General features: G+C 43.0%; 1 protein-coding gene across 2 annotated transcripts; it reads right to left on the reverse strand.

The window, feature by feature from the left end:
• Nucleotides 1-4314: 4314 nt before the first annotated feature.
• Nucleotides 4315-17662, reverse strand: pthlha (parathyroid hormone-like hormone a). Of its 2 annotated transcripts, XM_028954935.1 has the most exons (5): nt 17359-17493; nt 11377-11475; nt 10738-10853; nt 5621-6163; nt 4315-5043 (listed from the first exon to the last, which is right to left on the reverse strand). In XM_028954935.1, the coding sequence occupies exons 3-4, from the start codon at nt 10842-10844 to the stop codon at nt 5644-5646; spliced, it is 627 nt and encodes a 208-aa protein (XP_028810768.1). In that variant the 5' UTR covers nt 10845-10853; nt 11377-11475; nt 17359-17493; the 3' UTR covers nt 4315-5043; nt 5621-5643. The 2 variants fall into 2 exon arrangements, with proteins under 2 accessions (XP_028810768.1, XP_028810767.1); XM_028954934.1 differs by lacking the exon at nt 11377-11475 and having other exon boundaries at nt 17359-17662.
• Nucleotides 17663-21904: the final 4242 nt, after the last annotated feature.

Raw genomic sequence — 21904 nt, forward strand, 5'->3', positions numbered from 1 at the left:
TCCGCTCTAATGTCACGTGGTACGGATTCCTCGACTTTCATTGGAGGATTGAGCAGCATAACCGGGATTGGGCCAAGATGGAGGAAATACTTGCGCTCCTTGCTGCCCCCTGTTGAACCGACTATAAACGTTTTCTTCCCATAATAAAGGACAAAAAACAGGACACAACACCAACAAACCTGAAATTATGTTGCATATTAATATTATCCTTAATGCCTTAGAAATACCATAGTGCATGATAACATATTGGTGCATAATTTAGAAATTAATTGTCTAGTTAAGACTACCTCAAACACAGTTTGTCCAGTGTGTTTGATCAGTCTTTTGGATTTAAATGTTTTGGTGTCTTGGTGTTTGTGATACTAAAGTAGTTTTACGGTAGTTCACTATACATTTGATATGGGGAAAATAGGGATTTTTAGTCCCTAATCAAAGTAATCATCATAAAGCAGGCTCTGTTTAGACTTCTTTTAACTCCTCTGAAAATCACACTCCGTTCTCTTTGTTTGGAAAAGATTCGAGGCCGGACTGCAATACATGGCCGCGTGAGCCGAGGCCCTCTGCTTTTTTTCTTTCGTCTGTCTATTTAAGCCCATTGGTGTTTATTTAAATTCTAGCCTTTTTCATCCCCATCCATGGAACCTTGTTGAAAACCAATCTGCTCACACTACCTCATTTTTGTACGAACCACTACATTTCCCACAGCATAGCAGCCTCCAAAGATGTTTTAGAGATCAGGAGGTGGAGAGGTAGGCAGGTAATGCGATGAGAGGCGCTACAGTGTAGCTGCTTTGGCAGGATATCCTTTGAACCAATAATCCGGGGTAATTTTCATGGCTTGGGAGCAGCCGCCCTTCTAAATTGCGCAGATGTTTCCCACGCTTGCAGGCCCAATTGATTTCCCTGCTGGGGCGGTGGTAGTTGTCAGGTCCTGCCCTTTCGGACTGCTTCTTTTTTTTATATTTATGGAATATCTGTCACTTTTAAATGGTGACATCCACAGTCCAGCCACAAACAGAAAATACATAACCAAAAATGTCACCAAACTATGACATTGACTTATGACGGATATGACCAAATATGAACCAAGGTTTTTGTCCACAGAGACACTTTCACATAGAATAAAAAATCCCGAATTCCTATTTTAATGTATTCACAGTTTAACATGCCTGCTAACCCCATGCTTCTTAAATTACTTAAAATCTGCCATAAATCTGCTCTGGGTGATTATGAAACATTTGGTGTGATTAGTGCGTTACAACAACACGCCAGTAGCTTTGTGTGTCAGTACTCCTCTCATGATATTTAATCTGTTTTTTTTTTAAATATTCTAACAAGCTTGCAAGGACATGACGTCAACTTTTTCTCTGCCCTTGATGGTTTTCAAGCTCATCATTTCCATACCCTTTCGAAATTCATTTTTTTTAACAGCATGAAAATATTGTAAAAAAAAAAAAACCCTGTCTATTAATTGCTTTAGCAGCGGTGTTCCATTTCTCTAGAATATTTATCTTTTTCCTAAATCTCACGCAGCTTCTGACAGATTCCAAAATGGACCATACCACAAAGTGTGTTTTTTGCTTTATTACCTGAAATACATATTTTTGTTGTGTAAAAATACTGTCAAGTACTGTTTAGGTTGCATTTTTTTTTACCTTGACATCTTCTGGTTTGCTCTGTTCTCCTTTGCCCTGTATGGTGAACATCTTATGAAATGCCTTTTTAGACAAATTTACAAAAAAATTTTCTTAATCACCCCTATTCTGGGATGACAACATTACATTACCATATAGTCACTATCGACAGTTCGTACAAATAGATGCTGCAAGATCTATTGCAACACTTTTACTGTGCTGACTTCACATTGCAGAGCAGCAATAACTACATAAATAAAATGTACAATAACACTTAACATCTAAAACATGACCTCGGATAAAATGTTTCCTTATGTTCTCTGTTCATAATTGCATTTATTTCTGTGCTTGCAGCTAGCAAATTGCCCCTTTGTGTTATCTGGTGTCTTGCCAAACCAAACTTGTCATGTCACAAAACCAGCAGTTCGAATTATTTTAATGGCTTTCGGAAAAACCACAAGTTCTTCATGCTGTGTGATTAAAAAATATAGTGTTTGAACGCTTTACAATTAGATTTATGATGAGAACGACTTTTTCTCTCGTGAACAATTGCTGATTTTCACACAATCTTCAGACATGAGAAATCAGAAGGGAGGATACCAGCATCGGCAGACCCACAGTCTGGACCTATTTGGACACCTGAACTCAACCCAGGGGCTCACTGCTTGACGCACTGGCCAGGCTTTGGTGTGTGGTCTGATTCATGCACACACCCCAACATCGCACTGCATCTCCAGCACGGTTGTATCTGGTTCTGTTCCTGCCGTTGTTGCATTGTAACTCATCAGAGAAATTAAACCATTTACTTCTGTGAGACACGAGGTGTGGAGTCCTTGCAGTCCATATAGTTTGTAGTGACTTTTAACTAATAACTTCTTCACAAATGTCTCCAAGCTGCATGAATAGACCTATTTTCGGGGGAATGAAGAAAATCAACAATTTCCTGTCTTGCTTGAACAGAGGGAATGTGAGGAGCACAGCAAAGATGATGTAAGTCAGACTGAACAAAATTGGAGCTGCTGTGACCATGTGTCACAGTCAGCAACAGTCAGAAGATGTTGTGATGAATCCATGCACTCTCGATCCAGTAGAGGTGAAGTAATCGATTTTCCTCCGACCGAGGCCCAATTCTTAAGGATACTGCTCATTTCCTCCTCGGGGTCTGCTAGAGTGTTCAGAAATGGTGGGTCAACCTGGAGCCACGGTTCTTCTCCCCTCTCAGAGCCTGGAGTTCACAGGGTCCGTTCCACTTCTCAGGGAAAAACTCACTGACTCACTGATGGCAGCGACGCTTGTGTTGGTTCTCTGCTCAAGGCCAAACTTGGGCTGGTTTGAAATTTTTTTCATTTTCTCTTGGCGGTTTTCGCGCTCGAGATGATGAGTACCACTGAAAGTGCTATTGAATCCTGGTCAGGTTTTCATTATTTCAGCAAGGCACCATGTACAGTAACGATAAATATTTTTTTTTTTACTGGCACCGTGAGATCTCTGCTGTGTGGTGAGCACCCACGATTGTTTAGTCTGCACCGATAATGTCCAACGGTCTCTTGGGTACGGTTGTAATTGAGAGTGCGGTTAAACAGAGTTGTCAACAGAGACACTGATGGCTGGTCCTCCTATCCTCCCCACTTTAAACAGCGCCTGACTTGGAAAACGTGCCATGGGCAACAACAGAAGTTTGATGGATGTGGTGAAGTCTCAATGAGATGATTGATGACCGAGTTGCACTTGAACTTGGGCACATGAATGGTGTGAGATTCAGCATGCCGTTTGTGTGCAGTGCACAGCCATTTTTGGTGTTTATGGTGAATCATGTTAGATGTTTTGCATCGGTTTGACCTTGGATAGTTATTTACAGTGGTTAACATACTTGTGGTCCATGGTTTGTCTGCATGATGAATGAAACTGATCATGGTTTTATGGTATTCCAGTATAGCACTTGCAAGGAAGCAGTTTTGAGCTGTTTAAGCACATCTCTATAAAATACAGATATTGGGCACTATTTTCAAACACGGCGCTAAGCATGGGGCTTGTTCACTACTGTAAGGTGTTCTCATAAAAACATAAATTTGCACACATCACTTTATGTATTTGCACATATCATGTATATACATATGTATATATATAACTTATTTGAACTGTATCCTGCACTTGCTGCTTATTGCACTTCTGATTAGACCTAAACTACATTTCGTTGCCCTGTACTTGTACATGTGTAATGACAATAAAGTTGAATCTAATCTAATCTAAATGACGAAAAGAACTGGTTGTTTTCATCTGTATCTTGAAGAAGAGAAACTAACTACCTTTTTTCTTTTTCCCATCACCTTTAAAACACCTTTTTTTATAAAATACAGTTTACTATGGGAGGAGCCTGTTGATTGACGGCTCTCATGTCCAATGTTTCCTCATTCCGGATGCTTTAAACCTGCCCCCATCAATCCGCCACATGTGCAAACATAATTAAAATTGCATTTCTTTCTTGTTTTATGTACAAGGACGCCTTTGAACAAGCCCCACCCCAAGCCCCATGAGCCTGCGCTCAGCACCAGGCCATTACCTTCCAGGGGCAGATTTAGCAGGAATGTGGGGGTTAGGGTACGAGATGATCTGCTTGGAAAGGGACAAATGAAATATGTCAAATGAGGACGATGGCAAAGAGACAAGACACTCCAGGAGGTAACTGTCAAACGTTTAATCGATTCAGTATAGTATTGTTCTTTCAGTGCAAGTGCCAAACAACAATATCGAGTTGGTAACATGTGTTGTTTTATGTACAGAGTGAAGTATGGCGTTCAAACAAGCAAGACATAAAGCAACAGGGTGCTGAGGGGGGGGCAACAGATTGTGACAGAACGGAAAAGGAGGACGATGGTGGAGAGCACAGCATACGTTTTTTTTTTTTTTTGTGGACGACAGAAGGTACGTCCGGGTCAGCGGCAAAGAAGGAAAACAAAATGAACCCTGAAGCGAGAGAATAAATTTTCAGCCTTGATGACCAAACACATGGAAGGATGACTGATATTTTTCTTCATCAAAATTAAACCACAAAGTCAATTAACAAAAGTACTTGTTTATATATTTATATATCTAAAGTGCATTATGGTACAAAAATATAGAAGGTCAGCAGCACCTTGATACATTTACAAAATAAATACACCATTCAAACAAAAATAAATTACCGCAAGTCCTAACAAAAAAAGGAAGTATTCACAAAAATCAAAATCTGTAGCCCCATGGAGCATTGAATAATGTTTAATCATAGTTTATTGTAATCATTATCATTATTCTGGTGCATCGAGGATATTTACAGACAATAAATATTTTCCTTATCCTGTTCCAAACAATCACTATTACAGACTACTGCAACATGAGTATTTAGGTCTCCATTTGAAATGTCCTTAGGTTTCTGCAAAACAAGAGACAAAGAAGAATAGGTTAGATCAGCCACAGTCCGCCATGCTGTTTTTTTCGCCACTGCAACTTTTCATATCCTGCGACGCTGAATGCTGCAGAGCCCAAAGAATGCCCAAAAAAGCAGGTCTGTTTTGAATTAGCGTGGATGGCTTTAAACAGTGCCATCTGTGCATGTAGGGGGTTATAATGGCCTCGTTTGAAGGAATCTGGGGGGGTACATTGCACGTCTTCATGCACATGTTTGCAATTATGTAAAGGAGATACCTTCCACCGTGCAGTCCCCTGCTTAACATCAAGGGGGTTAACAACGATTCTTTTGTATGGATAGGTAGCTGTACGTGAAATTGCAGGTGTATATGCAGTATAGGTTTGTGGCAGCCCTTAATAAAGATGGGATTTATCAGGCAGACGCCCTGTTTTATGTTGAGTTACGAGACACAGTGTTTATGTCAATGTTAGCAGAAGCGCCCTGGAAGGTAATCGTCCTGCACATTTCTCAGTTTACACGCTTGGTTCAGGTGTGGTTGGACACAGTGAGAACTGCAGTAGTAGAAGAAACCAGCCCTCACCGTTGTCAGAGACTGACAGTGTTCTAGTGCAGCACTCCTCTCAGGCCAATGAATGGCCGCCACTCCAGGCGGTAGCCACTCCCGAGCTCTTCTGCCTCTCTCCATGCCAGTGAGCGTGCCCGCCGCTTCCTCTTCTCCCCGTCCCGTCGTTTACCAGATCGGCCTTTCTTCTTTTTCTTGCCAGCAGCCTTCGGTGCCCCGTCCTTGTACACCTGCGACTTGTTGGTCTCTTGGGGAAGATTGGTGCCCTCCTCGTCTTCAATGGGGAAGCCGATGGGGTGGTTCTTGGTGCCTCCTGCTGGTTTTGGGTGGAGGGTGATACCCCCCGTGGACAGGCCCATGCCTATGCTCATTCCAACGCCCACCCCACTGACAGGCAATCCCACACCGGCGCCACTGCTGATGCCAGTTCGCACAGGGAGTTCTCGTATGTCAGCAGTGTGAACTTCATCCAGGAGATCGTGGAGCCACATGCGGCGCCTCAAGTCCTGCAGGGTCCGGCCCTTATCGTGCATTAGCTGTGCATGGGTCACAGAGCGTTTCCTGGGGCAGATGAAGGGAAAGAGGATGGAAGTTAAAATCCGAGGGAGAACATGTGGCTCTGTGTTCTACACCTTTGTGCTGATTACTTTGAAGCGCTGAAGCTTTATAGCTTCTGACATGGCTTTTGGCAAACTGCTGTACTTTGGGGTTTAGTGGGCTCAAAACTGTGGTATCAACAGGCTGTGAGTGTGTCTGAGTTCCTGTAATTACTCCATTCACACAACCTCACACACATGCCCCACACAGTGTGTTTTCCAAAAAAAGTGTGCTGCTGATGGACTCCTTGCTTTTACTTAAAACTGCTTGCAAACTAAAGAAATAACTGGCCTCTCTCCAGTTTCTCACTGATATTGTATTTAACCAAACATTTCCACCATTCCTGGTCCCTGTGTCTTGCAAAAACCACACAATTTCTGTACACACAAACAAATTTGACATAGAAACAGGCATAAACATCGAAACATATTGTTACAAAAGCTGTGTAAAATAATCTGCACTTTCAGAAGTTGCACCAAGTGCATCAAATGTACATGCTGTCTTACTGTAATTCTATACACTCTTAGCTACTGGGCACACTATTCAAAAGTCTTCAGAAATAAGTACACATATCACAGAGCCGGTGTCTCCAGAGTTGCCAAAGTAAAGCATAGCTCAGTGTTATTTTAAAACATTCTCTCTCCCTAAACTGGTGGTGGTGCTGGTCGCAGACACACTTTGCCCAAATGCTGTGAACCTTGGCAGAAGGTGTTCACAACCAGTGGCACACAATGTCCACTAGATGGCAGTAGACATAAACAAATGAGTTGGACACGCTCACCTATAACGTTTAGTTGGTCAGTGAAACTAATCATTCTGTCTTCATATAGTCTTTATTATTTTTATTAATGCATATTATATATATATATATATATATATATATATATATAGAGAGAGAGAGAGAGAGACACATGCACACATCCATGAATTAATACAAATAATAAATATATGTATAATGTTACGCACAAAACAAATTTTAAGTCCAAAATCTTATATGAACTGCACTGTTATACTGTAATATTCTGGAAAGACTGCTCAGATTACCTGAAACTGTATTTAAAAAAAGCTTCAAGATTACTCAAGGTGACGCTCACTGCACTCCAGTCATCTTGACTGACAGGTAAACAATAATTCCGTTGACTTCAGCCTGACTTTGGTCTGCCAGCTACTGTGCCTCTGCGTTCATGCACATAAACTCTGCGGCTATCAGGCTTCAACATGATTTATAATGGAGCGAATAATGCCTTTTTCCAGCCTTGTTAAACTGATACATGCGATCCCCTTTTGCCAAGCAGTGCGAGATGAGTTTTCCTTTCTTCGGAAAAGAGGGTTTTTCCCCCTATCCTGCATCTCCTAAATAATGCTCAGTGTCACACCAGAGTACAAAATGAGGAGGGGAAAAAAAAGCCCACACTACTGTCAATTCTCATTATCCTCCAAACCTTTCGGACAGATTTATGAGCGTAAACTATCCTCTGAGTGCAAATCGCATCTATAAAAGCCAAATGGCAGTTGTACCGTATCCATAGATAGCTTAACGGAGTCAAAACATTACACATTGGGGGCCTGAGACAAGAGACCCTTGTTGAGTATTTCACATAAAACATAGTCCGTGTGGGGAAAAAAGACAAGGTGGATGAGACAGGAGCCCCGAAAACGTTCTGGCTCACCTTGTTTTATGTATGTTTCCTTGGGTTTCGCTAGTTGCTGTGTTTGTGAAGAATATGAAGAAAGTGACGTTGAGCGAGTTGGGTATGCAGTTAAAATGTCTACCAGAGCGTGGAGGAAGAGTGTAAAATCTCCCCAGCTGGGCCGGTCTCGCTAATACACTCCAGAACTTAAGGAGTCACAAAGTCTAACGGTGCAAAGGAAGCCTCCCCGGAGATACAACAAGGCCTGATTCATAGTCCGTGTGCTTGTTTTAATTGAAAAATGGGGTTTTCACCATGCTGTTCAAAATTCCCAGTGGGCACTGTCCCCAAACGTTCTGCTCGGCCCTGGTGTACTTTTACCACTTCTGTAAGGCCAAAGAAAACACACCCATACAAATGGTGCCGGCGCTAATGACAAACAGCGTGCGCTGGTGGCCGTGTAAATAAACCGCGCTCATGAGATTACGTCTGTCTGAGAGGGTGTACGAAACGCGTGAAACATAAGGGAGGGGGGAAAAAAAAGTTAATCGGAAAAGTCATCGTGGGCTGGTGGCTCATGCAGTCAGGGCTGTCGGGTGAAATCTTTCACGGTGGAACATATAGCTGTGAGAAATCACTTTGGAGCGCGAAGGAGGACTTAAAAATCGAAACTTGGACACTTACTGAACATGTTCTTGTGCCAGAACAGATAAACAGAAGCGGGGGGCTTACAATACGTGACAGAATAGCAATGCCTCATATTGAAGATTGAAAATTGAGGTTGCAAAAACCAATGAAAGTGGCTTTTGTTTACATGCATCTGGATATTTCCTGTAGTGCTCAATACAGGGAGCGGAGCGCCGTCTGAAAAATAATCGCTCTCTGTTTTCGCTTTGAATAAGCTTACTTCCAAGCAGCCCCCGAGGCACCGCGAAAGAAAGGAAAGAATAGGGGGGGGGGGGGGGGAATGAAAGAGCCTGATACATCCTCGGGTGGCACGCGTCCAGTTGACGCTACTTTGGAGCCTACCTGAAGATAATTGTCTCTCTGTGTTGAGTTAAACGGCCTTTTTTTTTTTTTTTTTCATCACCAGCCTGTTTGAGTCTGAAACGTCGGTTCCAGGGACCTTTTCAAATTCATCGACCCCCATGAAGTTCAATTAAGTTCGATGAAATAAGTCGACCGCTAGGGTGTAAAATTTCAAAATTTCCCCTGTAACCGGTCGTCACCCTGAGCGAATACGTCCCGGTGAGATCATCCCTCCTCCGCCGCCACTTTATAACTGCTCATTAGCAATTGTTTCCCAGAAATACAAAAGCCCATTAACCTGAGGAGACCCGGCTGAGTGCCGAGCCCTTGATGTGAGCCTTCACACCCCTCCCATGTGTGTGGGGCGAGACCCCACACGCGGCGATAGGAATCAGCTCGATATCCTCGCCCTCGTGTTTAGACTAGAGGGCCCCATTAAGGCATTATTGCCGTTGCCTCTCTCGCAAAATTCCTTCTTGTTACAGATGACACGCGTTGCCCCGAGTTTTAACACGAGCCTGGTTTTAATATCCTTAGAAGACACCCTCCGTTCCAAAGGAACCCGGTCCCAAAACATCCAACAACTTACACCACCACAGCCAAATCCATTTCAGATGTGATCTTTTCCCCGTGTTGGGGAAATGTGTGGACTGCGTTAAGGATCTCTCAGAAGCGAGCCTACCGTATGGAAAGCCGAAATTCGAAAAGCAGAGCGAACAAAGCCCCACAGATGTGTCAATGTTATGGGGATGCCCCGCTGCGCTAAAATATCCACCACCTTGCGCTCTCCTTCCCACATCCTCTCACAGTGGCTCTCTATTGCTTCATTAAAACTTGATTTTCGGCGAAGTGGTGGCCACTGGCAGCGCGGACACACAGACAAACATTGCGGGGAGATTAGCTTTCCAAAGGGAAAAGCTCTCAGTGCATGTTTTGCATTCTGGGCCCCGCTCAAGGGTTTCTGAAACTTGAAAGAGGGTTTACACTGCTAGGCATAATATACTTCTGCATGAGCGCCACGTTTTGCTTGGTCCACCGCCTAGCAGTGCATCAGCATTATTTTCCCCGCCTCGCTCCCTCCACTAAGGCTCCTCTTTATCCGAAAACAGACACCGTCCCCGGCCCGGCGCAAGCGGATAACAAAGTGGAGCCGGTGTGGAGGGCGCGCGGGGCGAGGAGGCAAATTACGGGGCGGGAGCCAGAGGGGTTGCTGGAAGAGGGCAACTGGCAAAGGTGTGGGGGCCGCCGGGTGGGGTGGGGGCCACAAACAAGGGCATTTCTGTTTTTAGCAGGTGGTCCGCAAACCTCTGCGCGCTTGCCCTGCCTGAACTGGCCTGGGTGGCACTGCGAGACATCCAGAGAGATTCTAAACAAGCACCGGGGGAGACGGCGCGAAGGAAGGAGGGGCCTCCATCACGCCAAGGATTCCCCCCTCCCGCTAAATAAACGCAGGTGGGTGCAGACTCTCAAAACAGTTGCCGGCACGTTCTCCCAAATGAGGAGATTTTCCGGCTTATTACTGACCGCTCACTTGCTCTCTCTCTCTCTCACACACACACACACACACACACACACAATGCTTCCATAAACACAATAAATTCAGATTTTGTTAATTAACATTTTTGAAATGCTAAAAATATTGTCCATGTTAAAGAACAAAACGTCTCTCAAAACAGTTGCCGGGACATTCTCCCAAATGAGGAGATTTTCCGGCTTATTACTGACCGCTCACTTGCTCTCTCACTCTGTGATACTGAAATAATAACGTCAACAATAATTATAACGTTCTGATTGTTAGAGTTATTACTGGTTGAACAACTGGAACCTGCAGCCCAAATCGTTGCAAGAGATGCATGGAAAAGGAAAGGAAATACTTACATTCTGTTACTGAGAGCATCTATGGGCCCTCCATAGTGTGGTACTGGGGAACACAGTAAAAACACAGCCAGGCACCACTGCTGTAATAATCTCCTGGAGCAAAACATGCTGATTTTCTGCACAAAGGAGAAAGAAGAGAAAAAAAAAACCATTAATGTCCAGTGGAAAAAAAGTGTGGTAATTACACACACACACACACACACACACACACACACACACACACACACACAATGCTTCCATAAACACAATAAATTCCGATTTTGTTAATTAACATTTTTGAAATGCTAAAAATATTGTCCATGTAAAAGAACAAATTAAAACGTTAAATCTGAGTTAATAGATCCTGACCCCCCCCCCCCACTGCTCACATGCATGATGTTTTTGGTAAATAACTACAAGCAGACAGCCAAGGTATTTATCTAAAGCTCTAGATAAATTATTTTCCAGTTTTTTTTTTTCTCTCCTATATAGCAAATGTTGCCAGTTCAGACTGCATGACTGCAGTGCTTATTTAACTAAACAACAACAAAAAAAAAGAATAACATAAAGGAATTCCAGCAAGTCCAACCTGCCGCAACAAAATGCAGCTCTGCTGGCAAAAGCACACAAACAAACGTGACCGTCAGAGAGAAGACTTACTCTCCCAAAAAGCGATGTCCGTCCAGCCTCTGCTCAGTTCTGGCTCAGTCCTTTTCCCAAAGACTTGCAGAGGGAGAAAAGTCTCCCAGTGTTCCTAGGCTATGATGAAACACAGGAACAACACAAAAAAAAATGAAAAGGAAAAAAAAAATCAATCCAGGTGATCACCGCTCTTTTGCTAAAGAGTCTTTCGCTTGATACCACAGTGTAAAAGTGTAGTGTGGGATAATCCCAAAAGATACTAGTCCAAAGTTCTGCCCTTATCTCCAGATGACTTTTTTGGGGGGTTTTTTTCAGAGAGAATTTGGTGTGTCCCCCAAAACCTCTTCCTGGGTAACAGTTGGGGTAAAAAAAAAAAAAAAAAAAAAAAAAAAAGTGTCCAGTGGAGAGCGGATGGAGTGATGCAGTGTAAGTGGCGGGGTAGTAGCCGGTCTCCAGGTGTAGTTAGTTGTACTGAGGCTCGCGCTCTGCGGGAGGAGGCAGGGCTCCAGCCTGTTATAGAGGCGGCAGGGCCGGCCGGGTGAGTGATGGGAGACAAGTTCGCGGCATGCTGTCCGAGCAGGTTTGGAGCGGGCGAGGAGAAGGAGCGGAGGAGGGAAGACACGAATGGGGGCGGGGGCCGGTGCTCGGAGCGGTGTAGGGAGTGACCTCTGAGTGTGCGTTACAAAGAGAGAGAGAGCGAGAGAGAGAGGGAGGGACAGAGCGAGGGAACGAAGTCAATAAGAAAAAGAGCAAGACAGAGGCAGGCCATCTCTGGCAAGAAGGTGGCGCCCAAGCAGCACTTTCTTACATTCAGGCAAAGGGCTGTGAGACGGCAAGGGTCTGTTGTCTGCCGGCCCCTCTCTCTTTACGAGCGTGTGCGTGGGACTAGATTGTCAAGAAGTTGGGTAAAAATTAAGTGTGAGCCCACCGACCAGAAAGTGTCCAGGAACGTTCTACAGGCAACACTGACTTGTTAAAAAAATAAAAAATTTAACACCCACCCCTAGGGCCCTAGACGCCAATGCATACTCGCCTCCTGTAAACATATGGCCGAGCCCTCCCCCCATCCCCCAGGATACGTTTAACAGAAATTCACGCCATTCTTTTCACCCCCGAAGAGACTGCGTAGAGCCGTGTGATAAACTGCGCTTGGTACTTGCCAGTTGTGAGAGGACACATCCAGTTAGAAGCGAACGTACACGATTCAAGCAGCTCGCTTGTCGAACACGCACTCATATACTCAATATGTGGTGAAATGTAGAACGTGAGAATAAAAGCTGTAATAATACTGTAAAAAGAACTATAACAAACCTTAAAAGGAACGAAGAAACAATAATGAGCACAAAATGTACATGGTTGGAAATATCCAATATATAAAAATGTAGTAATTTCTCTTTTTAGATAGCCTACATGAGAAAAATTGGGCTTAAAACACTGCTGAGAATGTGTTGACAGACGTGTGAAGTGAACAGTCGGCATACACACATGGCCCCACACAAACAGAGCCATCTAAAGGGCACCTGAGGGACACCTGGATGTGACCTTGCCTGCAAGTCAGGCACCGACACCGAGTTGCGGGATTCGGCCATGATTCACGCCATTGATGTCACAGAAAAAGGTCCACTGCTCCCTTGCCTGGTGACACTGGAAACCAAGCGTTCAAGAGAAAATCAATTTGGATTTAGGAAACGATATTTTTAGACGTTTTAGGAATTTTGCGACTGTTTTCTTTTCTGTTTCTGTGCCTCATTGACATTCATATGGGGCTGGATGAGATTTCACTTGGACTTTACTTGCATGAGGGGTGAACCGAGCATAGAGGCCCATACCAGCTTCTCTCAATGAGGAACCTGTATCTTTATCTCGATTGAATTTTTTTTTCTATCTTCCTTTAATCACTTTGAGTGCATAATAGCTAATCTGATCCACCTGTCATCGGCCCGGAATATTCCTGAGGTGCTGAGAGTGAAGTTCAGCATGAAATGCCAAGGGATTAGCCCACCAAGTTTGTCCAAATGTTTAGCTAACGTTGTGGACAGCCTCCAAGATTCTGAAATAGGGCAACGCTCTCTGAATGGCTCCAGCATCCCGTGCAAAGAATAACCAAGTTGCTTGTAGAGGAGGAAAGTTATTGCCTATGAATTTCATTAGCTTTAGGAAAGCTTTTCTATATTTGCGTGCATAAGGGTTTAAATGGCCAAAAAAAAAAAAAAACATGCTATCACATGCCTGGACTTAAGTGGACTACTTAAATAAAAATGTTAGAGCCTGCACCACAAATAAACATTGTTAGAGGCTGATTTCTTTTGCCTTAATGAAAGGTATATTTTATTTGGCAAATTCACTTCAATTAGAACAGATACTTGGTTGCTTGCCGAAATGTAAAAGGGGCGAAGGGGGTTCTCTTTGTTGCGTATATGGAACCTTTCTTTCCCAGAAGTGTGAGTCAGGACGGGTCATATAGACTGTAAACTAATTTGTCTTGCCCGCGGTCCCACCTAAATTTACTTCAAGGGCATTCTGGGGATTCCTTACTCATGATTCTACCGGCATGAGCGCACACATCCTCATTGTCGAAGCTCTTTAGGTGCCTACCTGCTTTGTGGCTTCCGTCTCCCCTCTCGCCAAGGTTATGCAGTATGCTTTGTTCTGTTAACACCATGCCCGTTCTAGGCGTTCTGCTGTTGTTCTCGCCCGTGTCTATTAAGCCGCATTAAGAGCAGCATCAATCGTTAATTGCTATCTGCCGCATGTTCTGTGTTTGGTGACTTAATATGCAGTCCCTGAATATAAATTTGTTTTTCAAGGCTTCCATCTAATAGACGGGCTGGATTGTTTCATGCTTTTTTTTGGAGGTGATAAAAGAATATACAACGTTGCTCCTGCCCTTCTGTCCCATGAATTAATATCACGACAACCTAATGTCTGTGTGCGTGCATCTAGCATACGCCTGGGATCCACCTAACTCCTGTAGGCCACCTTCATCTTATATAACTCCTTCGCATTCGGTTGGAAAAAAAGACCTCATACGAGAGTCCAGTCTGCAAGGTCTACTTTACCTGCATATAAACAGGTGAAAAAAAAAAAAAAAGCAGTCTTTCCTGGCAACCGATGAGCGAGTGGGGTCCAAGCCAGGAAAGCTGTTTTAGATTCATCGAAAATTGCAGCGTTTTGGCAGCGGGCAACGTACACAAAACAAATGTCCACTTTTAATCTTACAACTCCCCACCCAGCCTCGTCCCCCCTTACCCTTTGAAAACAATCTTCCTCACAAAGGCACACACTGTTATGCCTCTTCCTCGCTGTTTGGCTTTTTGGGCACCCCTCTTTTCGTACGTATCGCCTGGAGCGGACCGTCGGCTGATGGTCCCAGGGACCAGCACTTTGCCATTTTTTTTTTGTCTGGTGTGTGTTGGCATGGGGCCCTGATTGTTTGTGAGTGTTTGACCATCTATGCTTGTTTATATCTGCCTATGCCTGTGTAAGTGTGTGTGTGTGTGTGTGTGTTTACCTGCATGAAAGAGAGTCATGAAAAAAATTACAGTTCCTCCCATAGAAATTTTTCAATCACACCTCAGATGCATGAAGTCTATGGCGTTATGCCTTCACTGCCTTAGAGTCGATCTATTAATCAGTATGTTAAAGCGTAATAGCCTGAAGATGGCAGTTGAAGATGAAACCAAAGCTGTGCTGCTAACAAATCCACCAAGAATGTCTAAGAAAAGGAAGGTCCAACCTCCACGACCCATTGAAAGATCATGGGCAGGTTTGTTTAGGGTAGGATATGCAAGACAACATCTTGCAACTGAAGACGTTTTGCAAGAAAGTGTGGTTAAAATTTTCATCTATTATCAAATTCAAATCAAATTCAAATTTTATTTGTCACATACACAGTCATTGCAAACATAACCAAGTATTACACTTTTACGTCTTTAACATAAAATATGTGTAACTGGTAGGGTGAAGGTGTGCAAATGAGTTACAGGGTTAATAATCCATTCTGACACCACGGGTGTACTTGCTTTATAATTAGCCCAGAATAAATATTTGAGAGGGAAAAAAATCTGTATGGCGACATTAAAGTAGTAGTTATAGAAATATTGTGTGGCTCTAACATTGAGTGAAAGAGAGTAAAAGGCCATTAGTGAGACTATGCATGCAGAAAAAAAGTCGACATTTTATTATCTGTCCATACACTGGTTGTGCTTCTCTTTTGCCGCGAGAGTTTAACCCCATAATTCGAGTGCGGTAGCCACGCTTTGTTTGAATCTGACCTAACAGCATACATTATTCTTTCATCGCCACTGCAAATAGACCCCCCTCCCCCCGATCTGTACACACTCCGTCACACAGAGTCCAAATGTTGGAAATGCATTTACTTTTACATGTTCATATGTGTGTCAGTGCACGTACTAGGAAATGGGGCCGCTTCCAAAGGACAAAAAAATTTAGGAACGACCACACACCAACTGGGACTAGTTGGAGACTCACTGTTTTTGGGGTTCTGCGATCCTGGAAGAAATTTGAGTTACTTGCTTCCCTCCCCGCATTCACCCGGGGGGGGGGTTCTACCTGGGCAGCGATGTGTTTTCATTGAAAAAAGAAGAACGCCGCCGGACTGGTCGCCTCTCCGCATGCCTGGGGTGGCTGCATGGGCTCCAGGTCCAGCTCTGTGAGCTGCCCACTTAAGGGAATTTGAAGTGATGGACCAAACAGAAGCCTCATCTCTCAAGGTCAGCCAGTGCATATAAAGCAGCACACTCACACACACACACACACACACACACACACACACACACACACACACACACATAGTTTTGTCTGTCCCAAGAAAAGCTAAGACAGATGAAAGCCACAGTGCTGGCATTTTTGGAATAGCAAGTTTTTGCTACCCTAGTCTGACCCCACAGTCCACCCCTGAATCAACTTTGATGATACCAAAAATACAAGGAGTGAAGCTGCCTTCAGCTGTGTTTGCCTGCATCTGAGCTGAATGGCACATGCACATGGCTGTCAGCTTTTCACATCTGCACTCTTTCAAATCTGGAGGCATTAAATGTATATTCATGTATTTTCTTTTAGAAGCATTGGTCACTGTCCAGAACAATAAACATCACATCTTTGGTTCAGTACCAGAAACCTGTGAAATAGCAATGTCTCTGACAATGACATTATCCAGCTTATGTCTCTATAAATATATTTTATATTACAGCTTCTACAGAATCAGTGGATATTATTGAGCATTACGCCACGGACAGAGATTTGCTTCGCCTCACCACACGAATTCAGCATCATGTAATGCTCTGTATGAGATGTTATCTGTATGATCCCGTGTGCTTTCTGGTGGGCTGGCTTTCACAACATCTTCGCTGAGCTCGCTCACATTGCCGAGCGTATGGAAAGGGGACGTTCTGGGGTGTGAGAAGAACCACAAGGGGTCTGGAACAGACAAATGCTGATGTGTGGTAGGAGAGGTCTGCCTGTCTCTGCCTTTCTCTGGCATGCATCATTATTGGGTGTGTGCTAAAGAACAACTGAGCTCGCCACATATGGATCAAGTCAATGAATTGTACTGTGCTCAATTAGATAAGATTGTGGTTTGCTGTCACCGGGCAGTGGTGTGCATGGGAATTCGCTCCAAGTGAGATAACAGCAAGATGTGTGGTTTTCACATTCATGTATGTAATGCGGAAAATGCAGAGACGCACCACCCACATTTTTTCCCATTAGCACCCATTTTTATACTGACTCCAACATTCCTTGTCAGAACAATTAAAACTGTCACAGTGTTAGCCAAGATGTACTCCTAAACAATAATTATTGTAATTTGATTAATTACATATAAACATAGCTTATAATAGCATGCCTGGCTCTTCAAGAACTAAAAATTCTCCCCCTGAACGTAGCATGCAAGTTTACAACGTTTACTGCAGTAAAACAATACTTATTTAAATGGAATTCACAGCCTTAAAACCAAAAGTCCAAAAGTCCCACACTTACTTTAGAGATGAGTCCTGTGACCAAGAATCTCTGGATTTGTCCCTGAACAATCCACCAGGATCTTCTCAAAAACTGTTGGAAAAATGTCTCTTCTCTTTGCCTGTATAATTTGTTTCCACTCTTTTTTTTCATACAGCATTAAAAAAAATGGTCTCTTTAGGCTCAGGGTGAAGGTCGTGCGACAGCAACGATAAGAATGCAGGTAGTCAAGTTTTGTCTTGACTTGCTGAGCACTTCATGGCTTACTTGTAAATAGAGTTGGATTTTCAAAATATATACAAGGTTAAGCCCCACTGATGACATCATTTGCTAGTCATCATCACTGCCCCATGGTAATAGAAGACATACGCGTATGTAATTAGATGGATGCTCTTACTCACACACTGCCTCCCCGCATACACACTCTATTGCACGCAGACACACACACACACACACACACACATGCGCGCGCATCTACTATGATCAAACGCTTCTCGGGGTTGTAATTTATAGCCAAAAGAAATGGCATGCCAATGTTTTCCTTCTCTACCGGCAAATTATTCATGGCTCTGGGGGGCGAGGGGGCGTGTTTTTCAGACGGTTTTTGTGCCCATTTGGAAAAGATTGATTTCCCCCCCCCCAAAAAAAAAAAAAAAAAAAAAAAAAAACTTCCTACCACGTCACTGGTGTGCTTCATTAAAACCTCCATGGCCCAGACATTAAATTCAAAACTGAAAATGACTGTTATTACACGGCCTTAAATGCTGCAGAAACTTTTCTTAGGCAGATTAATATTATCATTTTAAACCCAAATATGAAAACACCACAAGAACGCGCTTACAAACCATGTCTGCGTTTACATTTCTGTTTCTCTACCTGATATTAAACTCTGTATGTGTCATTAAATTATTACTCTGTCCGAGACTATTTGCCTGTAATGAACTATAGTAAAGGTTTTAAAACATGAGGGGTAGCCGGATCCTCTTGGCCACCCCTGTGTGCGTAGTGTCCGTGCTAATCTGGGTCTCGCTGGACTCCACTTTCCACTTGTGTTGTCTGGTCTGGGGTTACACTATGTTTAGCTGAGGCCCGTGGTTTGGACTGTGCGCACTACTACGCAGCTCTGGGTCGTGAGCGTGGGAAGCCCCAAGGAGCAAAGGCTCTTGGCTAGGTCACGCTGGCATCTTCGTCCAAAAGCAGTGTCTGGCGCTCTTAGTTGACCTCTGACTGTGCTGCTCACTTGCTCAAAATAACTAAACTGTACTGGGAACGAGTGATCTGCGAATTGCTCCCAAAAATACCGGGGTCAAATCTAAAAACACAGCTTCCGTTACGAAGTCTTCAGAAAGGCACTTTGCAGAAAGAGTGACAGTGACATAATTAAAGAACGTAATCACTTTGCTGAAAAAAGAGCTGATTATAATCTACGTTTCCACTGGGCTTTGACACAAATAGAGAAGTGATGCATTAGTCATCATTATATGCTTTATGTGTGCGATATACAAGACATTATTGGAAATCCCATTATACGTGGGAGTAGCCAAATATGAGGGATTTCTGGGAGGTGAATCAAGTCAGGTCAAATCATGCCACGATTTGAGAATGGCATGTCACCTGTAAATTTGTGGGGGGAAAAAGCCTTTTTGGAAAAATCGGAAATACCATCTGGCCCACCAAACTTTTTTGTGATAAATGAATTTTTTATTTTTGAAATTGATCCTTTTGGTGTCCTTTATATTCACCATTAGATTACAACAACACATATTTTTACATTTTGCTTAGTGTGAAGAAACCTGAGTCTAGATCCCACAAAAAGACAGAGTTATTGCTTTCCACGCAATAATGCTTTTAACCTTCTTTGCCTACCTAAACCTGGCAGAGCTCAGTTGGCTGGCAGGCTCCTCAGCACGCAGCCCAGGTTTTGCTATTTCCTTTAAATACCCAGTCCAGGATGTCACATCTAACAGATGATCTATGAAACTGGCGGACCTGAACCTGACAGCTCCAAACAGGATCTTTGTTTCCAGACAGTTGGTGGCAAATAGTTTAGCAGTGGGTCCAGTGGAACTGTAATAGAGTGCATCTGTTTGCATTTTTTTCTCTGTTGGTGCCCTGATTTTAAACAGCTTCTGCATTCTTGACATTACTCTACAGAAGGTGGATTCAGAGAATGCAATAAAATGCTAAACCTTGAATTGGATTTTTTTTAATTAACACGTCAGGGATGTGAAAAATTTAGCATTATTTGGGTATTTGGAGTGATGCATTATTCACCGCAAATTCAGTAAAAAGAATGTGCTCAAAACAATATTTGTATCTTTTATAGGGCACGAGTGTGCCCCAGAGAGGCTGTAGTGTGTGCTAAATACTATTTATCAAAAGCTGAATGTATAAAAACTAAATGGAAATTCATTTGCCCAAAGCAGCACAGAGCTCTTGTCCAGCCATAAAGGACTCTCCCAAGTGCCCAGGCAGGCATTCATATCCGGGCAATATAACATGGTCAAATTCCTCATTGAGATTTCTGGAGATCTCTTGCTCTGCTCCGTATCCTATATTCCTGAGCCAGCGTCTGACCCAGCCATTACTCACACAAGGTAGAGGCTGAAATCACTTTTACTGCGTCCTGCCAGTGGAGGTCAGAGCTGTGTGGTCCGTCAGCCATGCCAGGTGGCCGTCCAGCCCTGCTTTCGCCCGTTAGGGTCTCAAATTCACCTTCTTGGCACCTACTGTACCTGCCCACCATCCCTGGCATCCTTGAGGCACCACTTCTCTAATGACTTTTTCGCTTTCTTCCTGGATATTCATGCCCATGCTTTCCATGCTGTCTTCATTACAATTCGGCCAGCTCTTTGAAAAACAATCATATTTTTTGGCAAAAGTGGCAGGAATTCGCAGCCAGTACATTTGCATAGTTCTTAAAATTTTTTCTGTTGTTTATCTTGTAGACAAAGACCCAATATCATTTTTTGACCTCAGGGTCATTTGAATTCCTCTGGAGCTTTTTTTTTCTGCATGGAGGTAAATTGCTGTGGTTTCCATGGTATGGAGGTATTTTTTTCCTCATACCAGCTACCATACCTCAAACACATTGCCTTGCTTTGAAGGGTTGAAAAAAGGCCTGCATGAGGTCAATCTAAATTCTGGCTGGACGTGTTCCCTCGTGGAGTGCTCTAACAGAAGGCTTCCTCTGGTATACCTGATAATTATTGAGAACTTGATAACTAGTTACACAAGATTAAGTAGTTGAAATAATAACTCTTCAATCTAATGGCGATGATGACACAACATGGTTGTATTTGTTTTGTTAAAAACTGTGTTGGCCAGAAATATACCATGACCACAAATATGAAATGGCCGACCCTTTTTCATCACTTTCATTTACATGGCAAATACTGGAATACCAGTATAATATAATAGCCTACCGGTATAATACTAGAATACCAGTATTCCCACTTTTGTCAAGACCCTGAATGTGAGATGACACCATTTTACAGACATATTTTGATTCTGTATCCTGTATTTAGACCAGGAAAACTCAATACACATAATTTGTTTTGACCAAGCCACTAGTATACCAAAATGCAGGAAAAACAATCAGAAGCCGATGGTCAGATCTCAGTTCTGTAGCACATAATGTAGTTTGCGTTGAGTTCAATACAGCATGGTTTTCCTGGTCCTAATGACCAGCCATGCTAATTCTATAATTTAGTATTGTGGGGGGTCTGGGATCAGGATAATAGGATTCCCTGGCCCAACAGACAGGAATAAGTCTGGGTGTATTTAATACTTGCCTCTGCTCAACTTTTTAACATTCATGTGTTACACATTCTAGCTTCGCTTAACTATTTCTCAAACTCATTACGCACGCCTCTGCATAATTGCCATCTTCAAAACAGAAACACAAGGAAGCGGATTCATCAAACTAATTTTTTTCCCTCTGTGAAGCATTAGTCACAAATTAAGACACAGTAATCTGAGCACATGTATTAGGCAGTGTTGTTTAATTAAATGTTCGCTCATTGTCTGCTGCTGTTTATAGTGACAGTGAGCAATGAACAAGCGCTGCTCTAATGCATCAGATACAAACGAACTTGCTGAAAAAGACAACATGCCAGAAACATCATTAGTAAGATTTTTGTATTTCTCATCAAAGTTTCACAAATGGCTCACCAAAAATCCAATGTGTTGTTCATTTGTACGTTTTCTGCTTAGAAGGAAGCTCACAGGGCCTGTATTGTACTGTAAAAATGGTTCCACATGTGTATGGGCCCAGTTTGTTGTGGAGACAGAGATGAAACAGTAAGATATGGATAACATTTAAAAACACATCGTGGTCCTTTTAAGAAACTCCTTTGATACCCCTTTATTAGCACCAGCCTGCTCTAATTGGCTTTTTTATGTGGACATGTTATTAATTAGTTTAAAGAACTTTTAGCCACTTTGAACGTGAAGAAGATGGAATTAAGTCAGTGTGACCATGGGTACTGTAGATTGAATTTACAGAGCTAAAAAAAAATGTGCATTTTTTATTGTGACAATACCTTACAGTAAAGAAACCTAATGC

The sequence above is a fragment of the Denticeps clupeoides genome, chromosome 15 (assembly GCF_900700375.1).
Source record: "Denticeps clupeoides chromosome 15, fDenClu1.1, whole genome shotgun sequence".
NCBI lineage: Eukaryota > Metazoa > Chordata > Actinopteri > Clupeiformes > Denticipitidae > Denticeps > Denticeps clupeoides.

Excerpts from the sequence above, each read along its gene's own strand:
- pthlha (XM_028954934.1), bottom strand. The coding sequence starts at position 17,490 with ATGAAAAAAAAGAGTGGAAACAAATTATACAGGCAAAGAGAAGAGACA. Across the intron at positions 10,854-17,358 it reads TCACAGGACTCATCTCTAAA|AAAATCAGCATGTTTTGCTC; the intron begins GTAAGTGTGGGA and ends TCCTTTGTGCAG. Across the intron at positions 6,164-10,737 it reads GATGCTCTCAGTAACAGAAT|GAAACGCTCTGTGACCCATG; the intron begins GTAAGTATTTCC and ends CATCTGCCCCAG.